We start from the raw sequence: 27,295 nt of genomic DNA, 5'->3' as shown, positions 1-27,295 counted from the left end.
CACTTTTAGCACCGCGACAGCGTAGTGTCCAAGATCAGAAATCGCTGGATTGAAAATATAAGGGAGTTTTTCATTAACTAAATGAAACTTTAATGAAAGCAGGAAGGAATTTGCTTATCCACGAACGACGGACATAGAATCCTTTCGTAATCGATCGACTCGATATGACTAAACGTCGACGATTTAATGGTCATTTTGTCGGGATCGTGCAAAATAGGCTTCGTGAATGGTCGCGATAATTTCCGAGACGTTGTTTGTAATGACCAGCTGTGCTAAACACGCCATGGAATCCGCAAAACAGATCGGTAGTAACGACAAATCGATGCGTACGAACGTAATTGATCATTAGCGCGAACGCGATCGTAGTAACTCTATCAACGGCTGCCTAACGACAAACCGCATCGCAACCCTGACCGGACGACATTTGCGATTTATCAATTTAAAGCTTGCACCACGTTATCCCTCCGTTACCGTCGTTGATCCTATAAAATCTATAGCTACGCTATATACGACCAAGTAACTTGGTTGCTTTTGACGATGCACTCGACAAAGAATTTTCAAAAGTCGAATTTATATATCCGTCTATACGTAATCGGGGTACACATCGATCCACGTAAAAATGATATGCGACCGTTACTAAATCTTCGTAGAAAGTCGACGACGCGTTAACGCGTTCGTGTGCGTTAGTTAAGTACCCTATTTCTTTCCACTAAAGTTTCGCGGAGATTATATTTCATTTTCCTTTGTAGCCAATGGGAAGATTATTTTTCCACTATTGTAAAAATGTAAAGCGAGATATTAAAGGGATCGCCGTTAGTCCGCCTTATTTCGTTGTAGCTCTCGCGTACGTGTGCACACATAGGATACGTATTTAAACGTAAAAATTCACTTTATACGTCGGTTTTCAAATCCAAAAAACGGATAAGCTTTCGTTTGTAAATCTCGTATGATAAATGGTAGCACATCGGATACACGGTTTGGCCGCTTATCGTTATTTTATGTTTCTCTTAAAGCGTTCGTATAGGGAAAATATTTCGTGCATTGGCCGCCGTATACGCGGTCGCTCGCGTATTATAAATGAAAAAGTGTCGACGGGACGAACGAAGAATGACGTTCCGAAAACACGCGCCTACGATTTCATAAAACCGATAATCTCCGCGCGTTTCTGCGATAGACAGGGGAAATAGAACGTAAACTTCTTCGACTATGACTATGACATACAAGAGGGAGCCAGGAAAGAATTAAAAATCGCTTTTATTCTCATCGAGTCTAACCTCGAGGCGAATTTAACTTGGCAATTACGTTTAAACGAAACGTAAGTCTTTTTCAAAGTCGGTTCAGATAATCGACAGCATTAGCATATATTTTTCAAGTAGTTCGATAATTCTTACCCTATTTTACATTTAAGTATGTAAATCCTGTATTTTTGAGTACCACCAAGGTCCACGTCGCCGTAGGTAGCTCCCATCGGAGAAGAGGAAGAGATTATTTCCATCGGGATAAACGATCGTAAGAGGATTTTCATCTAGAGTTAGTTCGCGAGTTTTACGCGCGGCTCGCTGATTTCCGAGAGAAAAACTCTCGCCCTTCCGTCGATCGTTCGAGGCGCTAGACGATCCTCCTTGGTAAACCTTTGTGATGCGACGATGATGAGAGCGATTTATCTTTGCGAGCAAATTAAAAAGGTTGCGAAATTCTCTCTCTCTCTCTCTTTTTTGCCAAATTAAAAATATTAATTCTTTGTGCACGAGATGAAGATAATCGCTAAAATCTTCCGAGCGAATCATTTTTGCGATTATTTAGTTTCATTTGAGTATGTTGTATGCCGGCTCGCGTTGCGCAATCGACATTGCACTCGGATATATACTCGACGTGCGTTAAAACAAGCGCTACCGAGTCTCGCTTGTCATTTTTCAACAAGATTCCTATCAAAGATCCCTTTGGAAGAAAGCTTATTAATATTTTTAATCGTTCGGAAAGGACTAATAATATAACGATGCTTATCGTACGAAGGACGGTAAAGAAATGAATAAAACAGGCAAGAATTAAACGCCTACCTTATTCGTCCTTTCGAACGTAATATCTATTTCCCCCCGCAGTGTGTATATCGAGCTGAACTTTTTGTCCGTCGCATGTTTTTGTTTCGCATTGTACACAAGAGAGAGAGAGAGAGAGAGAGAGAGAGAGAGAGAGAGAGAGAGAGAGAGAGAGAGAGAGCTTCGTTCTTCTTGTCCGCTTCCGAGACACTAACGCGAAACACAACCATCGTCCTCTCCTTATTTACTTTTCTCCTTAGTCAGGATAATAGAGTGACGCACCAACCTGTCGCGTGCTTACTTTCGTTCAGTTTTCTTTTCGTCTTTTTTTCCTTTTATCCGTTTACACGAGAGCCGAGTGAAAAGCAATGATCGATCGATCGATCGATCGCTACGATTATCTCTTCCGATCCAACAATAAGATCGATTTTTTATGACGATATACGAGATGATTTTCGTTAATATAATAAATATAATGTCATTCGAAAAGTCGATAATATATTGCGGAATTGAAGCATACAATTTAGATGTTTTGTTTTGTAAATCAAATAAACTACGACGATACGGTGAACGAATTGCAAGTTATTTTTATATTTGCATTTTTATTTGGAAAAAAATTCCTCTTTTGTTTCGTTATTCCTACGGGATATATGTAAAAGCATAATGAAAATCGTTCTCCTTTTCTAACTGACATTCTATTCTTGAATTGTTACTAAGCCCTACTCGTGCTTATTTCCAATAACCATTTTTTTTTTTATATAAATCTCTATCGTTTTTAGCGATAGAAAAAAAATTTCTGCGAGAGATACGCTTTTCTCGAAAAGATGAGCGTTACGACACGGAAAAATGAATTGTTAAATAGCATATTTTTTGCGATAACAAAGAATGAATTTAGAAAGGAAATTCAAACCCGTTGGTACGCGGACACGTTATAAGAATAAAACAAAAAATATATATATATATATAAAAGAAAGGAAAAATAAAAGAAAGGGAAAAAACTCTACGTTTCGTCGGTTTCAAATTCCTTCGCATATTTTCTGCAATTTTCTCTATCCAGCATGAAACGTCGGGAGACATTATTTTCTGACGTAAAAACGTTAAAATCGAAGACATTTCGAAGCTTTACAAAGAGAAAACAAAATAAGTTTGGAAGAAGAGAGAAGGAAGGTGCGGGCGAAAACGTTCTCTCCATCGTTCTCGAAAACGTTTCTTGGCGACGACGAACGCGAACGCAACAAACGGAGAAGAGGATTTTTATCGGTCGAAAAGTTTCGCCGAGCGATTCCAATTTATAGCACGATACTATTTTATAACGCGGAACTAATGGTTCGATCGGACGAACGAGAAAGAGAGAGAGAAAGCGCAACGTGAAAAGCGAACGAATGTGCGAGGGAGGAGAAAAGAGCAAAATAAAAAAAAAAAAGAGAGTCGGCAGGCCTCTTTCGTGCGTCTCGCTTTTCCATGTCACGGAGGAAAAAAAAAAACAAAAAAACAAACAAAAAAAAAGAGGGAGAGAGCTCACGTTCGACAGATGGTGCCGACGGACGATGAAGTCCGTTGAGACGCATCGACTCGAGGAAAACTTCACGTTTTTTCGTTAATGTTCCTCTACCTATCTATCGTAGGTCTATCTATCTCTAGGTGCGATTTCCCCGCCATTTTTCCGCGACTACCATTCTTCGAAGCCTCCACACAACGCGTTCTCATTAATATTCTATCGAGACGGATGAAAAGGGAGAAAGATGTTTGTTGCCTGACAAATGCTTCGCAAACAATTAATTTGTATATAAGCGAATGTACACAGTAGCGTAGTATCCTATGCGTATATATAATATCTTTATCGATTCGAATAAATAACGTTCGAGTTATCGAATAAATGTTAAAACGTGATTACGGAAAGTGTTCATTCTGAATCGATTAAAGAGCGATACATTCCGCATGGTTTACACCGACGAGAGTGGAGACTTTAAATTATTTCCACGTATGTTCGCCCCCCCCCCTCCGGCCCCCATCCTTCACCATCAATATTTCCTCATATATTTTCCATTGGCGAAAGAGAAAGATTATTCGGTGAAAGGGGGGGGGGGGGAAGAAAAAAAGAAAAAAAGAGAAAAGAAAAAAAAAAGGAAGAAAGAAAAAGAGAAACAAAAAAGAAAGAAAGAAAAAGGAAGAAAAAAAAAGACGCTATAGCTTCGAACGATAAGATAGCGCGCGCGCGCCTTCTTCCGTTTAGACGGAAGGACAAAAAGAAGAAAGTAAGATTTACACTTTGGGTCGCCGTTGAAAAAGTGAGACAAAGCGCGCGATCGACGTAACCGTAGCGGCGGCCAAACGAGAGAGAGACCGACAAAGAACGAACGACTTTGAAAAGATCGTACGTTGTTTATCCACGTTGCCGTCTCCTTTTATTTCGCCTTACGTCGTTCGATTTCTATGGGTCTCTTCTACGAAAACAATGCTTCTCCTCGGTCTCATAATACAAATAAATTATATACCGATAGAATCAAACGTAAATAGAAATTTAACGATAGTCTCCTCCTCTCTCTTTAACTGGCTTTCCAAATAATTACGAGGGATTATTTGATTAATCTAAAGCGCGTTTGGTAACGCTTTAGAAGAACGCGTTATAACGGACGTAAAAGGTAAGCGAGGAGGTCGTCTCTGGGGAGGATGATCACGATCCGTCAGGCGATCCTGACGATTTTTCTTCAAGACGAAACTTCGCTCGAAAGAAAACCGTTCCAATAAATATCGAATAGTTCGCAATGCTCGTAAACATATCCGATTGATGAAATTATTATTACTATTATTATTATTATTATTATTATTACAAACGCGTATATCGTTTGGAGAATGTGTCTCTCGGAGGCGTTTCTATTTTCGATTCTTATATTTTGGGAGTCTTTAGATCTTTTATTTCGAAACTGTAACATCCTGGTTTCGCAAGAAGAAACGAAACGACGAATGTCACGCAAAACGAAAGCAGTGGACACGCCAGATTACGTTTAAATATCTCCAATGTTGATGACGAGCGGCGGGTTTAAGATCCGATTTTATATCCGCGTACTTATCCCAATTGGAGAAAGAAGGCGTGCGTTATTTACATGATCGACGTGTGTTGCGGCCTGTCCACTTCGGCAACGACATTGTTGGACGATGTGCCGTGAGATCCTTGCACCTGTGTTGTAGCCTGTGCGCTGTTGATGGGACTGACGGGAGTAGCGACGGTAGTAACGGTCCTCGTAGCCGCCTGCCTAACGTTATCCTTGACAATTTTGGTCGCGCTCAGTGGCGTGGCGGTCACGCACATTGTCCCACCTACGTCTTGTCTCCACGTTGCCGGCGAGCAGTAGGAGGAGGAGGAGGAGGAGGAGGAGGAGGAGGAGGTACAATCGCGGATCAGCACGCTACAGCGATCGTTAGAATCACCAAGGTATTCTCGAGGAGCGGCTGCTGCACCTCCCGAAAGAGTACCACCACCACCGGCGCGAGGAGTCAGCGACACTTTCCGATAGCGCGAAGGTCACGCGTTCGCCTCGAGCGATACCGTGCTACGACGAAGACTCGTCAAGCCACCTCGTGGTAGCCAGAATAGTAACGCCTTCGACAGATCGTAACGTAATTTTCTGAGGCTGTTTTTGTCGTTGCCGATTCTCGTCAAAGACGTCCTTTCGCGATCGGGTGCGCGATCGCTCGCGCGAAATACGCGAGCTCTCGCACGTTCGTCCTCGACGAAACGAGGAATCCGATTACGCGCCACGGTCCCTATTCTGGCCACTCTTCCGTTCCTTGTTAACTCGACGAGCACACACACACCTCTTTTCTCTTTCTCGTTAAACGAGAGAAAGAGAACGGATTCGTAGAATCCCCGATCGTTCGGCCAATGGAGACGGAAGGAAGAAGCTCTCCCGGTGACAGGTGTAGGAGCGCGCTCGCGCGCGCGATATATATCGCGGCCAGGAAACGTGTTGTCGCGCGTACGATACCGTACGTTCGCAGGTCCCACCTCGTGGCGCGCCGCGGGCCTACTGAGTGACTGACTGACTGACTGACTGCTTGGAGCCTCGAGCGACGAGCGGCCACGAGCCGCCCTGCGTGGGTGCACACGCGGTCTTACGAGCTAGGTGGGGAGATCACGCACCGGATAGGCCCTTCCCTGTCTCTCACCTCGGTGGGGACCGTAGCGCGCCAATCGCGAGCCACGCCGCTCGTACGCGCCGCCGACTCGACCCCCGCGACTCCTAGCACGGACGGCATTCGCTCGGCGCACTTCGCACGGTGCACCTCGTAGACTTTTCATCGACGTTATTTTCTTCAACTTTTTTTTTTCCTCATTCCCTTGTCCTCATCTCTCTATATTCCTGTCAGAACCAACCAACCCACCCGAGAGACAGAGACAGAGAGAGAAAAAGGAGAATATTTATTTGCGTCGCGCAAGTGTTCGCGCGAGGAGTCGTTGTTTCGTCGAGTCAGTGCGCGTTCGAATTCGATTGGTAGAAATTCCGTGTCGAAAATTACCAAGTGTCGTCCCGTTTCGATATAAACCTGGAACTATCCAACACGTGGGTGAAATAATGCATAGGTGGAAAAAGATATATTCTCGTCGGTTCGGTCAACTTTCGGAGGGGTGATGAGCTTGATAAAGTATTTCGTGTTTCAAAAATGCAAAAATGTATTTCAATCGCGCGACGCAGCGACGGTGGCTACGAAAACCAGGTGCAAGATGTTCTTTTCACCACCCTCGCGACGGAGTCTTGCGTATTTTTCACGAACCAGTGGGCCACTTTGCCACGCCACCTTTCACGTTATCCCTCTATTAACTCGAGACACGTTCGTTGCGTGACCACTCGGACTTGCCATGGATAATCTACCTTCCGAAAACGTGCCCTTTAAGGATTTTATCAACGATCCCCGAGATCGTTTTTTCGCTTGTGTCGCCGACGATCGTTCTTTTCTCTTTTCTTCTTTTTTCTTTTTGTGACACTTTTTTGTGGTTTTATTTATTTATTTATTTATTTATTTTTTTTTTTTGTTTACTTTTGTACGAAACGTTCTTTTTGAATAACTTAATAAATACGTCTGCGCAATACATTACTCAATTATTGTCATTCTCTGTAATTCCTTTGAAATTCCTCTTCCTTTCCTTGAAATCGTTCGCGCCTTTCGACCTTGACAAAATCTTCTTGAAGGACCCATACAATGGCTTTAGCCATGATTTTCCCTTTATGTTTTACACGGTGAGCAAGAAACGAAGAGAAAAAAAAAAAAAAAAAGAAAAAGAAACATTTGCACGAAATTCTCACAAACGCTCTTTAGAAATAATAGCTCCTATTGTTTATAGGATGCAAAATCGCTTCTTTGGCGATGGATTATTATGTAAAGATGTTTAGTTATATTTGTCAAAGAAAATTTCTTATTCACTCGACGAGAGAAACGGAGAATGAAATTCGAGAGGGAAGAAGCTATCGCGTTGCCTTTTCACGCTATTTTTCAAGGAATATATCTGCTTTTATCACTAGGATTTTCTTCGAGATCTAGAAATATACGCGTTTCGCATTATTCCAGGTACATTTTTCTTTTTTTCAATTTCTCTCTTTCTCTTTTTTCTTTTTCCTTTTGTTTTCTTTTTTCTTCTTCAGAAAAATGCTTCGACGATCGGAAGAGTATACAGGAGAAGTCACGTAACTCGTTACAAAGTCGTCATCTTTCTTTCGAACAAGAGAAAATCCTACGTTGTTGGATGTATCTCGAAGGAAAAAGAATTTCTACGAACTTTCCTCTTTGTTTTCGATCTTATCAGTTATAAATATATTTTTGGATACTTTTCTTGGAATTTTATAAAAACGGCAAGGTGGTCCAGCCGGAATAAGAGAGAAGAAAATTCGTGTCTCTTTGTCGAGTAAAATTCAACCACGAAGTGGAAAGTGGATGCGTATCAAACATCGAGCAGTGCCAGGGTTTCTCGAGCGTGCTCGATTCGACTTGTTCCCGGCTGCTATTCATAAATAATTCATCGTATCGTCTGCGCGAAAGGAGAGAGAGAGAGACAGAGAGAGAGATAGTCGAAGAAACCTACGAGAGAGTTAATGAAAGATAGGCGAAGCGTGGGGGAGAAGGATCGAGGAAAGAGACAGAATATTCCTTCCCCCCTCCTCTCTCTCTCTCTCTCTCTCTCTCTCGCTCGCTCTCTCACGGTCTATCTCTCCGACTTTAACAACATGAAATCTTCGTACCGCGATGAAATTCCTGTGTACACAAGATAAGAGAGAAGCACGGCAACCTGCAGGCAGGTTCCTCGCAAATAAAATATCGTCTTGTGTCGAGGCAGAAGGGCCGAGGAAATCGTTGTAGCGGCCGTTAAGAACGAACGAGAACGTGCGAGAGAGAAAGAGGAGAGTTTCGACGGAAATATGAAGAAGAGAGAGGATATTCCGAGCAGGTTCGAAGTCATGTGCTTGAAATTCGTTGTGAATAGAAGCCTTAAGTCTTGGCGCTAGCGTACACGCGGTTATTCTCGCCTGTGTACACCCCACGTCCTCTTACTTCCTCCCATTCTCCATCGACTACCGTCGCTGTAACCGCTAACGCACCACCATCATTCCTTCTTCTTCCCTTTCGTGATTACGACTATACGAATATATTATCGTAGTAACTCGATTTCTAATCAAAAATATTTCTTTATTCAATGCGAAAGCTTTCTTTTCCCTTCTTTTCCTAATTAAACTTTCAAATATTTCGTCTGTTTTCATTTTAACGAAAGCAAGTAAATTCCAGCAGTTGTTAAGAACGCAATTTTATAAGAACACGACGACTCTCTTTTCTAAAGCATTTCGTTCCGGAGAACTAGGAGAAAGTACAAGTAGTACTCGAAAGTCGCGAAACTCGAGGGAAGCGCGAATATGCGCGCGCGAGAGAGAGAGAGAGAGAGAGAGGCGCCCACGTTGTTTTCAACTTCTATTCGAGAGAAAGAGAGATAGAGATAGAGAGAGAGAGAGAGAGAGAGAGAGAGAGAGAGAGAGAGAGAGAGAAAAGAGAAGCTCTGCATCATTAATCACGAAGATAACGAGCTTTAAGGATCGGACGTTACATACAATTAGTTTCTTAGCCTTGGCTTAAGTCGTAATTAGTCTTGGAAAATGAAGAAGAACACCAAGGAGCTTCCTCCGGCAGGCTATCGTTTGCGAAGCGAGTAAGAACGATAAGAGAAGCATCTTTTCTCGGGGTAGTTTTGTTAAAGGTTAAAAGAGGATTTGGTCTTGCTCGTAGAAATAAAAGTAAGCAACAAAAAAAGAAAAAAAAAAAAAAAAACAAAGACAAATGATGGAAATAAAGATGCGAATAAAACGCTTTATCGGCCGATCGGCCACTTTCTTCTTCCAGATTCACGAGGGATATCGGTTAACGCGGTTGTTCCATATAATGTCTTGTAGACATTCGAATGGGGGAATCCGTTCGTCCCCAGTCATATTCTTCCGTAGCGAAGTTAAATCTTTAAATAACGCGCCAGACGTTCCTCCCAATTCGCTGGCGAATCGAAGAAAGACGGGTAAAAAAAGAAAAAGAGAAGAAAAGCTAAAAGAGCAAAAAGAATAGGAGGGGAGGGTAAGAAGGAATAAAGAACGGGAGAGATCGTTCTCGTCTCGTTGTGCCAAGAGGAGCAGGAAGACGTTGATGCTTCGCGGGTCGTACGAGATACAAGCTACGTCGCCACTCTTCCTCCTCCTCCTCCCACGCTCAAGATTCCTTCGCATGGGTAACGATGCGGCGTATAAAATGCAGAGCAGAAACACAGTAAGAACGGTCGTCTCCCACCCTTTTCTGTTCTTCAGCCCTATCCTACGGTAAGATATTCCAGTGGAATAGTAAAACACAGGACCTCGACGTTTTCTTCTTCTTTTCTCATTTTATCCGTTCACCTTGCGCATCTTTCTTCCACTTCCACCCGAAAGAGAAGAACCTTTCTACCCTCCAGCCAACTCCTTTACCGTTTCGATGTCGAGAGAGAGAGAGAGAGAGAGAGAGAGAGAGAAAGTATCGATTTATCCGAGCTCGGCCCTTTATACCGCGCCCTTAGCTATGCTCTCTCTTTTTTTCCCCTCTCTTTTTTCTTTCTTCTTTTTATTAATTCCAGTCGAATGGAGAAAGGGAGTAACCGATTCGTTTCGTAATAAAAATGTTGATCAGGGATCGGACGTTACCTGCGAAACAACGGCGGCTCGTGCACGAGCAGATGAAAGTCGTTTTCGGAGCACACCTCGCGGTCCCGATGGTGGACCGCGCATTTGAAGCTTCTCGTCCGCTTGCCGCTCATCTGGAAGCAAAAGAAAGAGGAAACCAAAAGGTGTGTAAAAAAAAAAAAAAAAACACAAGAAAAAAAAAAAAGAATAGAAAATGTAGTCCGAGTTTGGAGGAATTTCACAATGAAAGCAGCGTTCGAGAATGTTCTTGAAAAAAGAAAATCTAAAGGGGCTCGGGGGCAAGAAAAATTTGGCACGCTGCCCTCGCATAAAATTTCTCTAGATCAAACGATCCGACGGCTGCTATCAAAGAAGACACGAGTCGAGGGAGTCCGAAGAGGCTGCTAAACGAGGCGGTTTCCCGGAGCTTTGGCAAGATCATTTTGAGTAAGGCCGCTTGCGGTCTTCCTCGAAGCACGAAGTCTGATATTTGGATCAGGATCCGTTAACGCTGTTAGGCAAATGTAAGCAAGAACGCTCGCGGCAAACTTCGAGACGTTAAGTTACGTAGGTGTGCTCTCATCTCAGTTAGGTATCTATGTAAGTAAGTATATACGTATGCATGTATTCCTTCTCTTAACGTCGAGAGCAAGCAGGTGATTGCGCGCGCGCACACACTCTGGTCAAACACAAGAACGTCCTCTTATACCAGTACTTTGCGTTCGTGTATACAAAGCTAAGTACGCGGCCAATAGCGTAGAATTCTAAGAGAGTAACCTATCGGGAAAATTTATCGAAATTCGTTCGCATTCACTACCGAATCCAACAGTTATATCGAAACGTTTTGCAATAACGTCCTGGCACAATTACCCTTTCGATATCGAATTATTGTTATGAACGCGAGCCAGGAGGCTTAATTACGTACCACGTTATTGACCAGCGAATCGACGAACGTATAGATCGACGTATAGATATTTGGCGCTATTCGCAAAATAGCCTAGCCCTATCTCACACGGAATATTCCCTCCACTGTTCTCTCACAGAGAGAGAGAGAGAGAGAGAGAGAGAGAGAGAGAGAGAGAGAGAGAATCGTCTTTCGACGCGACGCAACGCGAGACTCTCTTATTTCGTACGTATGCATAGTATGTACCTACATAGAGCGTTATCGTTATAATTCGAAATGTCGTCTTAGTAGCAGCATCCCTCTGATTACGACGCCACTGAACTTCCTTATAGCTAGACGAAGGCGAAGGCGAAAGGAGGACGAGGATCGAGTTTCGGTCTTACTGCGGCTACCACGAGGGGGGATGCGCCAGAGGGCTGTCGGGGGTGGCTCGGTAGAATCACGCATGCGCTTGCACTCCTTGCTTGCACGTTTGATTGCCAAAAAGAAAGCCGAGAAAAGAGGAGGAAGAAGTAGAAGAAGGAAAAGAAAGCTCGTGACAGGAGGTAAATTTAATTTACTTTCAGATCGTCCTTCCTCTCTCGTCAAGGCAGACAGAGAGAGAGAGAGAGAGAGAGAGAGAGAGCGCCTTCTTACTCTTTGCTTCGGCGATTTTTCATCCTTTCTATTCGTTCGAGAAACGTTTAACGATACTCCCTTCCTCCCTCCGTCTCTTTTGCTAAACAGTAACGACGACCTAGAAGGAAAAAGGAACGAGATAGATTTTCGAAGAAAGTTGTTTACGCGCGAAAACACAGCTTGTACGTAGGTTGGCCGTCTCGAAGGAGCAATCACGGTCATAGGAGGACCCATCTGCAGGATTACTCGGCTGTCTATAATAGTGGTATTAGGCGCTTCCACCTTGCAGCTGAGTTACTACACTCCTCCTACCATCTACCAAGAGCGTTCTCTCCGTCTACTTTCTCGAGGCTCTTCGATTACGAAAAGTCTGCCTCACCGTGCCACTCTACTAACTTGACAGTCACTAAGGGATGTTCGGGGATCGATCCTTCCTTCTCCCTAGCTATATGCAACCTGATGCATTTTAATACACTGTCTATCGCCAAGCCTTTGCCCACATTTCTCTCTGATCTTTCCTTGAATTTTGCAACAAATATATATATATATATATATATATATATATATATATATATATATATATGTCGGTGTAAAAAGTCATCACTCGAATAAAAGAAGAAAAGAGTATGGTGGCCTGGAAATTAATGGTGCTTCGTAATACTATCATTATATAATTAATTAATCAGCCTCCAGAGTAGAAACGCGAAAATGCATTATTTATCGGATTAAGTAACGCAAATACGAAAGGCGATTTTTCCTTCGTGTTGCTTTACTATCCAATATCCATTATTTAATCATGCATTACTTTGTCGATCTTCGTTCGAACGAGATTATCCAGCCGTTTACTAACTCCCGTTGAAATGTTTAACGATAGTTACATAATACCAAACGGTACCATTATCCCGTAATCCAAATAAGTATTCTGTTACTGTGCGGCCTACGTTTCACTTCATTCCTCTTTCCCTCTGTAGAACGAATGATTCATTAATTCAATTAACGTTGCATCTTTTAAGCGTCAAAATGGAACGTCCTCGCAAAAGCTCGCGCGCGTTCGATTTATCGTTAGGTACCGAGCGTTAGGTACCACACCGCCGATCTATGAATATTCCAAAGTGCATCGTTTTAACCGCGTATATTCAAGCAAACAGAGAGAATATTCTTCCTTTGAAATGCTTTCCTGTTACGAATCTCCCTCGAAATCATTTCGTTCGGAAGAAATTCGTTTCGAGAATTCTCGCGTATATCGATCTTTCGGCTTTGAATTTCGCAGAATAGAGGAGAAGTTTTACATCTCAATGAGCATCGCCTTCTCGAATTTCGTCGATTCTTTACTTTTTCCTTTTGTTTCGTTTCGTTTCGTTTCGTTCTCGTCCAGCTGGTCGACAAAAACTCAGAGAATGGATATATAGGTTATCCATAGGTAGGAGAAACGAACGGTGTCAGTCGAATATAGAGGATCGAGTCGAGATTTGTTTCTCTTCGCTCAATCGTTTCATCGATGTAATGCGATTGAATACGTTAATACGGCTTGTCCCGTATAATATACGTAGGTACGCTTATATTATCCGCGTACATGTAACTATTATCAAGAGATACACGTATTTACACGTGGTACATTTAGTATGCATGCATCTACGGTATATCTATTTTACGCGTTATATACGTATGATGCATTTATTAGGTAAATGCCTGGTATAAATATATAGAGCTATACCGCCGATCGTACATCGCGAAATACTCGTCTCGCGTGATAATCGATGAGAATTGTGATTAGCGATTTGGAAAATATCATCGAGGTGGTACTTTATCGTTGAAAGATCAAAGAAGAATCGATAAATCGAATGACCTCGAGAAGATACGCGTAGATACATTGGAAGGAATTTTGCTGATTCTCGAGATCCTTGGCGAACCAGCCGGACATCCGACGTAATCCTTTCGAGATCAACGCGAGACGTGCTCTCGGCTAAAGGGTCGGAAGAGTAGAAGAGATGATCGAGGTCGGTTCAGTGGTCGAACGGCAGGCAACGCGCCACCAAGCTCGGCCATTATCGCGCGAACGTAGCAAATCCGAAGCGACGAGTCAGCCCATCGTAAATACAGGAGAGTACACGCGCCGAGTTTAATTCGATTAGGGCGCGATCATCGGATTGCTCGATCGTCCGGCATTCTGAGTTTGCCGCTTCTATTCCGTTTTCATGGCAACTGCACGATCCGCACGCTAAACTCCTCCTTATGGATAATCACTCGTGCGATTTACCTATTTTATTTTCAAATTTCTGTGATGACTTATCGCATGATGAATAATGTCAACGATCGACAATTGGAATCCTTCGCGACAATACCGATCCTTACGTGGAACGCTATTAACTTTATCGCGACGAGTGCTTTGACATTTACGTATCGTAAGTATGTTTGTGCACGGTTTGACACGCTATACTTCTCCTCGTCGATGCGCGGAGCGTGAATTTTTCGAGAAATTCTTTTACAGTGAACCACGAATCCCATTCGATTTCGAATCGAGTCGAATCGAATTTGAGTCGTCGAGCGACGAGCGAACCGGAAACCGACGTTTGTCGGACGGGAAGTGGGAAGAGGAGGGTGCATCGCGTTTACCCTTCGTACCCGGCCTAATGGCACGGATATTTCATTATGTGTTGCGTTTACATGAACGCTAACGCAAGGCTTATCCAACGAGTTTGGTCGATTTCGGTATGCTAAATTGTTGCTCCAAGCAAATTTGCTGCCGATAAACGATTCCTACCCGCACCCGCATTAATTATGCAAAAAGGTGCGAGAAAGTGAGCCCTTTCAGTTAAGGAAACTATCGAATACGATCGATAATCGTAAAGCCATATCGTTCCTTCTATGTCATCGAATGCTGGCAACGATAAAAGATCATAAATGGTTCGCTCCAATAACGAGAGGAACGATAGTAAGAGCGGAGAGGCGGCATTATGTTTGCACGTCAATCTGCATAATTATCGAGTGTCTCGATGAAATCTTCGGGATCTAGCTCGACGGGGTAGTCGTTCGGATCGATGAACAGGAGGAACGAGTGAAGGATCCGGAAGGTAAAGAGGCCGTGGGCTTCGCTTTAAAGTGCGGTAAACATCGAGAAGCTCCGTTATGCAAATCGTAGCGCGTTACGCGCGTGAAAAGCCGCTTTCCACGCGACGCCTCGCCGCATATTCGCTTGTAAATTTCTTCTCACCGACTCATCTTTTTGCTAGAGAATTATCTAGTCGAAGCTCCTATATAGTCCGCCCCTTGTTATAAGCTAAATGGACGGCAACTTAGACTGGTAGCTGGTAGAATCATTGATTAAGCCTATCTTGGAGGGAGAGAAAACGAAAGGAAAACGAAAATATAAAAGGAAGACGGAAAATAAGAAACATTAATCGCTTCCGAACGAAACGAACCACCATTTTTCTTTCGTTAATTCCCTGAACGCGAAGTAATTGGACGTTGTCTTAATCCGTTTCCAAGGAGGAAGGGCGTTTTAAGCGAGAAAGAAAAGTACTCCTCCTTTATGGCTCGCGAGCAACTCGAGATTCCATCTTCTGACGACGAACCACCCAGCAGCTCACTCCCTCCCGATGCGTGACCGGAGTCAAGATGGCACCGTTAGACGCCGTTTTCTATCTACGTGTGCTCGCTCGAGGAGAACACGTACCGCCGCGAAAATAAGATCCCAAGTTATAAGCGCCGTGGGACGCAAGGGATCGCGAACGATCTACGTGTTTATTAGCCGGCCAATAGGAAGATCCTCTTATAACTGTCGGTCCGGATACACCTTAACTTATCTATTATCTGTTACAACTATCTGTTCCCGTTATCGGTCCTTTCACGTGAAAATTCCTTTCTCATCGAAATACACGGAACGATCGAAGATTTAGATCACTCGGGCGTGTAAGCTCTCGCAAACGTTTAATGAACATTCATATCTCACGATCCGATGAAAAGAACGAATCGAAAAGAATCTTATTGTGGGTGGGGGAAATATAGTATGTCGAGATGGAATCCCGAAGGAGCGATATAGGACCGAGAACAAAAGCAAATAGGAGAGAAGGAGGATGCGGGCGTACGGCGCCAGGGATTCCGCGAGAACACTAATCCGTCGTTAGTAAGGATTATGGCATGCGCTACTGCATCGCTACGAACGTGCAAAGCACTTTGACATGGCTGCGTGTCAAGTTGCAACGTAGCTAGTTACTTGTTCCGATAAGTACATCTAATTGGCACACACTGTTTCACGATGCTAGAAACTGTCCGATTGCTTTCCCTCTAACGTTTGTCTCTCAATAGAGAATCCAGTTAGTAGTTCCTGTCGTGTGGTACGAACGCATTGCGGGACATTGAATGCCGAATTCGATAGCGGATATTATGTCGTTGCGAAACCGATCCAAATATATTGATCGTGGGCGATCTTCCAAATTTCCTGACTCCGTCGATTTCTACGATTTCGATCGATTAGACTCTTCCTTTGCGAACTTTATTCACGAAAATTTGATATTATGGATAACGAAAAGAAACAGTGCTGCCGACTGTAAGATCCACGCCTTTCTCTTCTACAGGTGGTTGAGAAACGAGATTGGGATTTGTCACGGCTGAGGATTCGGTAGTATGCCGTCGGCTAGAAGCCTCGTGACTCTGTTGGGCTTGTTGCTTTGGCCCGAGAACATCATGAGAATTGACGCTCGATCGTGTCCGAGTCTTCTCGGACGTGTAAATATTTTAGGAGACGCTTGTACGAATTTATTTGTTCTATCAAATGGAGACGACAACGTCTCCTCGTATTCCAATTTATTTTCATAACGGCTTATAAAATGAAATAAAATGAAAGAAATTATTAAGAGAAACGATCGTTCGAATTCCTATTTCAGGAGAAATAAAAGATAATCATGTTTTTTTGCCTATCCCAACGAAAACAACTTTACGACGACTCTTAGACGCGATCTTTAAGGCTGAGCTTGATGTCACATATTTATTACTTATCAATCAAATATAAGCGGTAGGTGCGTGCAAATCGAGTTAACGGGAGACAACATACCGATGGAAAAGTATCGAACCGTGAAGGTAGGCGATAGAAGAGAAAGGATGTAATGAAAGCCGACGCTTGCGAAAACAACGTTACATAGCCGGAACGAAGTATAGTAGTCATCGTCGAAGGAAATGCGTTGCATCCTTTTTCCTTCTTCTCCTCTCTTCTTCTTCCTTCGCCTTCTCCTCTTCCTGCACCTCCTTTTTTCCCCTCTAATTACATCGGTAATTATGAAAGTGCCTTATTATTATCAGTTAGAACTCTCTGGCTCGACGGCTCTGGTAACGAGCGAACGGACGCGGACGTTGCAATATTCGTACAAACGTTTCTCTTGTTGATCGTTGCTTTATTTTCTATACCAACTACGAATAGCTTAAACGTAGGACTTTGATATGTAAAGGACATTTTTCTTTTTGCCAATTCGAAAAGCGCTACATTTTATCCGAAAAGAGCAATTAGATGCATTATTCAAGTTTCCACTTTGAAAGCATTTCGGCAAACTAATTTGCGACGTTGCCTTAACCACGCCTGGTTTCTCATAACGTTGAATGTACGAGTACGTAGGTATTAGAGATTATCGTTAATGCGTCCATTACATGCATACATACATATGCATGCATATATATATATATATATATATATTTATACACATGTATGTATATATTAATGCGTCCATTATATGTATATATGCCCGGTGTACGCTCTTGAGGAGATGCACGTCAAAGGGTTAGAAATAAATATTCGCATGGTACTTTTGTTTGGCCTTGACGTTGGGATAACCGGCCATGCTAATTGTGATGAATGAGTTAAAAGGGGAATTTGGAAACGGAAAGGCCACAAGCGAAAAAGAAAGAGAGAAAGGGGAATAGAGGTGGAAAACAACGAAACGAATAAATTTCACGTTTCGGAGCAGAGAGTATCGTCGATCTTCGTTGACGCGAACGATCGATCGATTCTTCTCGTTCGACGATCGCCTTCGTTTCGTTTAACGCTTTGACGCCTCCCCTTCTGTTTTATTTTATTTTATTTCTTTTTTCTTTTTTTCTTTTTTTCAAACGCATCGATCGCGTTGCTATTAATTGACTCTCATTCGACGAACGTTCATCGTACGCTACGATGGTATTTTGAATATAGATAAACTGCAATCCATATACAGTATCCGATATCCAATTTCAATAGATCCATGCAAATATCTTTCACAATTTAATAGAGATGCCAAGAAATTAACATTCTATGTAGAAGTGAAATGGTTTGGAAAAAGACATATCTTGGATAGATCGATCTTCCCTCTATAGAAAGTTAATTATTGTTTGCACCGATAACATATAGCAATTAAAATAGGACATCCCGAGTAGAAAGGTATTTGTACGAAATAAATCAAGATTCGATCCTCGGTTGCATCGAGGTTTATTACCGATGAAGTACCAATTAATTAAGTACTTTGACAGTCGTATAAATTAAAAGGAGTTCCGGATCGATAATGAAGGAAGAAGAAAGGTTGAAGAAAAGGAAGGAAGTGGTAGGGAGTTGGCGAGGTATTGTGAAGTCGCTCAAAGTTGGACAAAAGACTGGCGAGATAGAAAGAACGGGGCGTGAGAGAGAGAGAGAGAGAGAGAGAGAGAGAGAGAGAGAGAGAGAGAGAGAGAGAGAGAGAGAGAGAGAAAGAGAATGGCGAAGGGTAAAATGGATCGAATAAAGAAGGTCGAAGGCATAACGGGCGAATATGTATTTTTAGCCATCTCTTAAAGAAGGCATAAAGCTGCGGTCGATTACCGCTGCGAAATAAAAATTCCGTTCTCCCACCGTTCCGTTCTCTTCTCTTTCAGAAATCACGAAGAAGGGTACGATAATAAACGAGCGAAAGTTCGCTTTAATGAATCATCGACGCGTTAAATCAAGTAAAAGCTCAAAGTAGGTATTTCGATATCGTACGGAATACTGTGCTCCCTGGATAAGGTTTGTCTCGGAGAAGTCTCGACAAAGAACCGCCATTTTTCGAGGAGGACGATACACGAAGATTAAAGTCTCGTCCGACGTCTTACTATGATTACGTTCTATCCAAAATGCCAACGAAGCGGGCGAACGAGCGAACGATCGAACCAACCAAGATAGATCTTTAGAATACGAAGGGACGAGGACGAGTCTCGAAGGAATCGATAACGAAAGAATTTCGAGCGGGTCGAGGTTATCCGATAAACGCGAAGGATGGACAAAGGAGGCGGAAAGAGGCCGTAATCTGAGACCAGGGAGCACACGGATGAAAATTTCATTTCGTCGTATATCCTGCGCGAAGGCTGCGCGCGTGGATACATCAAACGTGGAAGATGTGGATTTACGAGAGAGAGAGAGAGAGAGAGGGAGAATATTTTCGGAACAAGTAAAATTATCGAGCCTCCTTTCATCGCCTCTCACACACGTTAGATAAAATTTATCCGACGTGAAATCGACGTTTACGTTCCCGTCACTCGGCGAATCGAAAGGAGAATTACTTATGTAGCGATAAAAGTTAAGCCGACAGAAAGTACCAGTCGTATTTTTCAAGGATCAACGATAACGTCGTTTCGATGAGTTTAGTATAGTTTAGAGTTAGATTAGAGTACGAGGAAGCCGCTTCAAAAGGAACGCGATGTCGAGGTTTACTAGCCTCGCTCGTTTCTAAATTTATGCTCTCGAAAACGCGCGACACCATCGTTCCACCAATTGGCAACCGAGTTTCGATAATGGCAAAGCCGTCGACGCGTGGTTCGGGCTATACGTCAAAGTGAGTTACGGATACAATGATCGTAACACGGCGTGCTGTATCGAAAGCTGAGGGGTAAGAGGAGGAGAAGGAGGTGGAGGTGGAGAAGAGCGGAGAGAGGAGACGTCGAATGGAAACGTTGTAATTCCATTATTGGTTTAATCAAGACGAACACGCTGTACTTGGACCGGACGAGGCCGATTTGTACCGGCAAAAGATGATCGATCGTTCCATAAAAAATCACCTATCGACAAACGAAATGTTATTAGACGTATCGATGCTTTCGTTCGCAAAACAAACAATTTTTTTCTTTCATATTATATGCGTTTACATACGTTTATATTCGCCGACGTAAATTTGTGTCAAAGCGAGATTAAAAAAGAAAAGAAAAAAAAAAAAGAGAAAAATGAAAAAAAAAATGAAAAAAAAAAAAAAAAGAGAAAAAGAAATAACAATGATAAAAGCATCGAATAACGGTAAACATATTTAACACCGGCCCGTAACGAGACGAAGCAGGGTTGGTAGTCGCGAAGTAACGCTGCCACGGCCTGATTAAAGTATACACGTTTTCTCTCAACAAACATGTACCTATATACGTATATGCATATACATGGCTCGTATATATTAGTTACCTTGTGAGATAGCCACTCGCGAGGTGGCCGCTGGCGTGGTTAACAATTTTCGCAACGCTCGTCGGAGATAGTAATTATTCATCACGAGTATTCGTTAGTACGATATTACGCATGAGCCACAATTGTGCCGCTTAAAAGTGTATTATAAATAAGGAAAGAGAGTCGTGTTGCCGAGTTAATTAGATGTTAGTTGGGAAGCGCTATTATCTATGGTATTATTCGGCGAGAGAGAGAGAGAGAGAGAGAGAGAGAGAGAGAGAGAGAAAAGAAATCAGGCGTTATCACGACGCAGGATCGATCAAGACAATCGCTCGAGACAAATTTTTCTTGAAAAAAGGATTCTAAACGGACTCGCGATTTAATGACACGGTAAAGCATCGCGCGTTAGAAATAAGGGAAAAGGAGAAGAGGATTCTTTTCCTTGCTCGTTCCGCTCCACTTTCTTGGTCCATTTTATTTCCCGTCGCAAAGCAAAGCTTCTTCTTTTTTCTCTCTGCGTTTCTTCCTCGCCTCCTTCGCTCCCTCCCTTACCTCTTTCGCGTGGCAACGCGTCTATCCATCCACTTTTGCTGAGAGACTTGAAAAGAGAGAACGAGGGAGAAAAAGGGAGGAGAAGCTCTTACTCCTTACTTCATTACGACTTAATTCACCTCGGCAAGAAACTCCTCTCCGTTGCCGGCAAGGACTCACGATAGCTTGTTCTTCGAGGAGAAAAAAGGAGGAGAACGATAGGGGGAAAAAAAAAAAAAAAGAAAAAGAAGAAATCGAGGGAAGAAAAAGAAAACGCGAGGTGCGGCGCCATGGCATACAAGCGCAAGGAAAAAGAATAAGATAAATTTCTCTTCTCCGAAGAAGATTTTTTTCCTTTCAATAATCGAATAACGTTACCCGTATTTCTTTTTGTCATCGTAATTTTTCCCATCGATTTCAATTTTATTTTCTCGTCGTTGTACCTATTCTACGAAGACCTGTACGCGAGCGCGCGCGCACGCACGCACGTACGCACGTACGCACGCACGCTCTCTCTCTCTCTCTCTCTCTCCCCCTCTCTCTCCCTCTCTCCATCTGAAGTTCCCGATCTGAATAAAAAGGAAGAGCAAGGAGCTCGGCAAATTGATTGGTCGAACGGAGTAATCCCTATCTTGTACGTAGCCGGATATTAGTAATTTCGATAAGAAGGATCGGACGGAGCTTTGGCCAAGAAATAAAATTGGTGAGCTGCCCTAATTTACTTGGGAGAACGAAAACAATGCGAAGAAAAGGAAAAAGGAGGATAAGGAACGGAGGACGAAGATGAAAGAAAGAAAGAAAGAAAAAGAGAATAGAAGGAGGAGATGAAACGGTACGGGTATTTACCGGGCCGGTAATAAAATTATATTGTTACATTAAATTGTTATAAAGTTATAATGGATATCGCGGCGTGGCTCGACAGCACCTTACAAAACGATTATGCCAAAAATTCTATCGAAATAAGTCCGATGCTGAGGTGGGACGGTGAGCTTGTACGCCCTCTTTTTGCTCGAGTTTAACCGATCGTCCGATAATAATTATCGGCTGTTAACCCTTTGGTCCTACGTTACACGATCTTTCGACGCGTCCGACGTTAGTTTAAATCTTCATCCCTTATTACGTACACTCTAGATGTCTAATCTAAATCTGCGTATCTAGACGAGAGTTTATTTTCTTTTGTTCTTTCTTTTTTCTTTTTTTTTCTCAAATTTCGAATCTCACAGCAATATGAGAAAAGTAGTGGGAGTCGGTATGATTATCATAGCTCATAGAACATTGACTATTTTCCTAAATCACTTCTATTCACGGAGATATCACGAAATCGTTTCAACGAGGAACGAACTTCGCCGAAATGCCTTGGCGAACACGCTAATATGTAATCGATGAAACAGAATGCACGTCGACGAGGCAGTGTTACCATCAAATGTCCGTCGGATTTCGTCCCTTTCACGTAATACCCTTTCAAACTTTATTGCAACTTTGCAAAAGTCGTCTCTATGGAACGCGTTAGAAGTTGTACAAGTTTGGAAATCGCCACTATCAAGATGGTCACGTGAATACCTACATATGTAACCTACGTATGTGCATATGTAGAAAGTTATATAGATAGGTACGTAAATGTATATATATACAGTGTCCAAATGTGCCGTACGCGTTTGCACGATGCCTCCAATTTTACTACAAAATAAATTTCGAACGCTCTTTGGTGTACTTGTATTTTAACGTACAAACATTGTAAAAATCGTTATTTCTTTCTTCGAGAAACTTTTTACGGGCACCCTGTTGAATATAAAAATCTTTGAGAAATTTCTTTGCCGTTAGAGAAGAGACAACGACGGGGTTGACGACGACGGGCTCGACGACGAAGATGACGGTAAATGACGGAAACGAAGTCAAAGTAAACCACCCTTTTCGAAGTTTCAGGTGGATTCGTGAAAGTTACGACCGCGAAGACGCGAGAGCTCGAATAACTTGAAAGTTTACGTGCGCCTAGGACGCTACCGAAAGCGAGGAAGAGTCAAATGTCTTACGTTGTAATTTCTATGTCACGTGTATGCTCCGTGCGAGTGCTTTAGTCTAACTTTCGCGTCAAATTTGTCGGTTTTGATGTTTCAAAGATTCTACCGAATCTTTTTCGACGCTTACGTCATCAATGTTTCATACTTGTTAGCAAATTCGTAAGTTTTGACTAAGTGCACGTGTTCTTGCTTAAAGAATGAAACTAACGCTCTAAGGTTTCTACGAATTACCAAGTCCCAGGAAATAATTTCAAAGAATCCTTCCTATATGTACTTTTAACAGTTAGTTAAGCGAAACGCGTAATTCTCTTTGATTTCTCTCACGACAAAAAAAAAAAAGAGAAAGATAAGAAAAAAGCAATATCGTACGTTCCGAACATCGTGATCGTTCTTCGAAGCGTACATAAAAAAATATATAGGATCGTCGAAGTGGGGGTCGTGGAGGCGCAGGCGCGCGTGCTATCGGGGCGTTTCTCAAATATTTTCGAAACTGGAAATGATTTCCGATCGCTCTCGGCGTAAAGCTTGACGTATATAAAATAAATGGCGGATGAAGGGATTCATCGGTGAAATTTATGGACGGAGATATTAAACGGATATTCCCGTTGAATCTTTTTTTTTTTTTTTTCTTTTTTCTCTTTTTTTTTTACGTTGCGAAAGGGGATACTCGACAGGAAATATTGAAAAAAAAAGAAGAAAAAAAAAAAAAAAGAAAAAAAAGAAAGAAAAAAAGGAGAGAGAAAGAGGAAAACAGAAATAAAAAAAAAAAAAAAAAAAAATAAAAAGACAATATCTGTGAAACGGAAAACGGGTAAACAAACGAGCGAATAACGGTATTTACGGTATCTAGTATCTGGCTACTTCGTTGGTCGCGAGCGAACTCTTAATTGGGTATTTTAATACTCTTCGCTTCCGGCGCGGCGCCGCGAGTCGTTGAGTTCCTCGAACGGCAAACGTTGAAATTACGGAAATCGCGTGAGAATCACGGATTCGTTCGATTCCCGTCTTTACGGGCACGGCGTTCCTCTTTCAGCGCCAATTTATAATACAAAGTGCATCGTCTCGATCGGGGCCGTTAATCGGATTCCCCGACATCGATCGAGAACCAAACTCAACTTTTCATATACTTTTTACGCGTATGAACGATTTTCGGCAAAAACCAAAGGTCATTTTCAACATATTAAAGTTGGCATTTTTTCAAACGAGCCTTATGACGCCAATGGAAATTATATTAGATACATTCTCTTAGTTCGTACGAAATAAAATGAACCTTTCTGTCGACATGTTTCGAGGCAACATTCAGCATGAAATTTAATTAACAAATCTATTTGCCCGAATGTATCGTATGCATCGTCATATTTTAATTAACGATACATAGATTCGATTTAAATTTTGCTCTCGCACACGTACTTTTCCAGACTTTTCAATTAGAACCACGAAATTGTTTCCATGGCCGTATAAGTAGAATCTGATTTTGAGAGTCACGAGTGAATTCTTCGACCGAGTAAGTCTTCTTCTGCGAGTAATCGTTTCTTTGCTTCCCTTCGAGTCTTACTCGACGACGACCAAGAACGAATGGAGAAAGTTGGAGGAATGACTTCGTGAAAGAGACATAACGAAAGAAAGAGAAAGATGGAGAAATTTACGATTGTTCGGGAAGGTTGAAAAATCCTCCAGACCGAGAGGAAGCCGCGAAATCGTCGAGAAGGTAAGCTGTCGTTCGAACTAGCCAGTTCGGAAATCTCGCTGAGGGATTCGATATCCGACGCTCATAAAGAAGCTCGTTTCGACGTAACTGAAAATTACAGCCGGAACGAAAGAAAAGGATTCCCACGAAATTTATGTCGGTTCTTTACCAACCCTCCCCCCACTTCCGACCGTGTATCTTCGTCTTCGTCGAGCCTATCGGCATCCAATGGCGCCAGTCAATAAGTTAAAACATCCCCATTGGCCGGCGCCTTTTCGTTTTTGCGATTTCTTGCGTTCATAGTTACCAGCGATACTGAATTTTCATGTTCACGTGTGGCATACCTCTACGTATTTGTTAATAAACACGACGTATGAATATTCATTACAGGCACTCGCTCACCATTTATAATGTTCATTATAAATAACAAATATATATCTATGTATTATATTGGTACATCAAATCTAATTTGAGCGGTATTTAATCTTCAGGCGGGCTAATGCATGCAGTTGACAAAGTGATAACGTGATATAGGTACGATTATATTCCTGCACATGGACATTTACTCACGTAGATAATATCGACGTATCGGAGCATCGACGTTGGTTAGACGAAGACGACGCGTAATTTCGATCAATTAAAATCAATTTGACGCTTCTTTAACGTATTCGAGCCGTCGCTACGTGTCGACGCATCGGTGTAAAAGTTGCTAGAGGCAGAAAGGACGATAGCTCCAGATGGACAGGCAGAGGAAGAGGGGGAGATAGAGTGAGAGAGAGAGAGAGAGAGAGAGAGAGAGAGAGAGAGGAAAAGAGACGAAAGGAGCGTTCTGTTGGAGTTAATTCCGGTAAATCGCAACGTGAAGTAAAGTCAAACTTTCCCGATTGCCCCGAGCGGTTGACGCTAATTCCGTTCGGTCTCGCTTTACGAGGCTACGCTGAGTGAGCTACGAGTTTGCACGTTTCGATATATCTAACGACTCGCGACGAGGTCCATACGATCGATTATACAGCCCGACCGTTGCCCTCTGCCTATTCATGTTGCTGAACTTTCGCGTTAAAATGATCCGATCGGCGTTCCAAACGAAAAGCGCGGACAGCGTTGGAATATATGCGGTCGAATAGTTGATATACGTGTTTGCATACACAATTATTAAATTCTTTCGAAGAATGTTATGGATTTTCACGCGTCACAAGTATAATCGTTCAACTAAATAGTATTTTTACAAATCGAGATATATCAAGTTTCACGATATAAAAGTTATTTAAGGAATGACTCTTATTAGAAAGTACCGAAAGGTGTATGGTATTGTTTTATGATCCGAATGAGAAAGGATCTTCTCTCTAACGACGAAGATACGGCATAGAAATCTAAGCGTTATGTGTATCGACGCGTGTTTGGGAGCTGCATCGAGCGTTGGAGCTTATAAACGTTACGAACGTGTCCTCGAGCCTTGACAGAGACTCGGATACTAAGAGCAAAGTAATATCCTCCTACCGCGCTTCTAGCACATTCAATATCCTCTCTCTCTCTCTCTCTCTCACTTACTCCCTATGTTTCTTCCTTCCATTCTCTACAGCGCTAGTTGCATCTTCTGCACTTTGCAACGGCATTCAATGTGTCCGTTGCTCCTGCCCCCTCCCCCCTCTCTCTCTCCCTCTGTCCCTTATTCTCTTCGGTCCTCGACTCCTACGAATTCCACTCCAGTCGACGAGGCACTCCGTTCGCGCCACCTGAGCCAAACGACTGCCAGTGCTCTGGCTATCTACCAAATTAACTTTTACTACCATCTTCCCAATTAATTCACAGGTCCCCGCCGCCGCCTAATTACGCGCATAAATTATCCGTACCCTCGACGTTGTCCGCTCCTCTTCTAAAGTCACTCCAACGAGACTATCCAACGTTGTGTTTCTTTCGACATTTTCCTTCTCTCTGCTAAATTTTAAAAGTCAGTAGGATAAAGGGGGGGGGGGGAGAGAGAGAGAGAGAGAGAGCTTCGGCAAATCGATGGAGGCCGCTTTTTTCAAACATCTTTTCAGATTTACGAGCCAGCAAGACGGAATAAAGTATGGCAGTCGATGGTGAATATATCGTCGATGATCCGCGGTGATGATATATCGGACGCGTCTGACACGGCTCGCACGCTCGAGAATATTTTCTCCGTTCTCTATCATCCCTTCTATCGAGTTTCGCTCATCCCCGCCCTTCATACCCATCATCGAATGGATGAGTAGGTTCCTGGATATGAATATGAGGTTCCGTTTCATTTCGAAGAATCTTTTTCAACGAAAGGTGAGATTGATGAGTGCCGATAGTTAGTTAATGTTCGCCTTCAATCTTTCAACGTTTCCCTTCGAACGTTGAACTTTATTTAATCGAACGATCGTCAATGAAAATGTTCGTATTAGTTCGCGATGAAAAAGTTTGGCGGTGTGATATATCCTATTTCGGCCTATGATACATTATTCCAATTAAACGATTACGGCATTGATCTCTCGAGTAATATCATTCAAAGAGGGCTAACGATGTAAAGATCGCCTTTTTCTCGATCGAGGGCCGGCTCGTTTCCGGAGTACGTGGCCGTACGCGTCCAATATGAAAGTGAAATGACAACGAGATAGGATCGTAGTACGTTGGTACACGGTACATGCATATCCTACCTAGTTATATATGGCGGTATACGGAGGACAAGCGATTCCGAGTGATTTCGTGCTCGTTGCATCGTCTCCCTATAATTCATTCGCGGACGCGCACTCCTGTTCGTATAACGGGTGACCCGTCCGGTCTTCGCTCGTACATCGACCGGATGTGTATTAATGACCGATGAGAGTTTAAAATACTCTCGAAAACGAACCGAACCTCTCTATATCTCTCTTCCTCTTTATTATTTGGCCTCTTTTATTCGGTTCGTTCTCGAACACGACAGAGAGAA

The 27,295-nt window shown here is 42.7% G+C and overlaps 1 protein-coding gene across 4 annotated transcripts in view; it reads right to left on the bottom strand.

The window, feature by feature from the left end:
- Positions 1-27,295, bottom strand: part of LOC124432073 (protein rhomboid) — a 233,787-nt gene that overhangs the window by 81,034 nt on the left and 125,458 nt on the right. For all 4 annotated transcript variants that reach the window (XM_046980615.1, XM_046980624.1, XM_046980633.1 and 1 more), the window contains one exon: positions 10,235-10,347. In XM_046980615.1, coding sequence (XP_046836571.1) covers positions 10,235-10,347 — 113 coding nt within the window. The remainder of the gene's footprint in view (positions 1-10,234; positions 10,348-27,295) is intronic.

Source organism: Vespa crabro, chromosome 1, assembly GCF_910589235.1.
Source record: "Vespa crabro chromosome 1, iyVesCrab1.2, whole genome shotgun sequence".
Lineage (NCBI taxonomy): Eukaryota > Metazoa > Arthropoda > Insecta > Hymenoptera > Vespidae > Vespa > Vespa crabro.
Note: the sequence above shows the minus strand (reverse complement) of the source record. Positions and strands in the feature narration are given on the sequence as shown.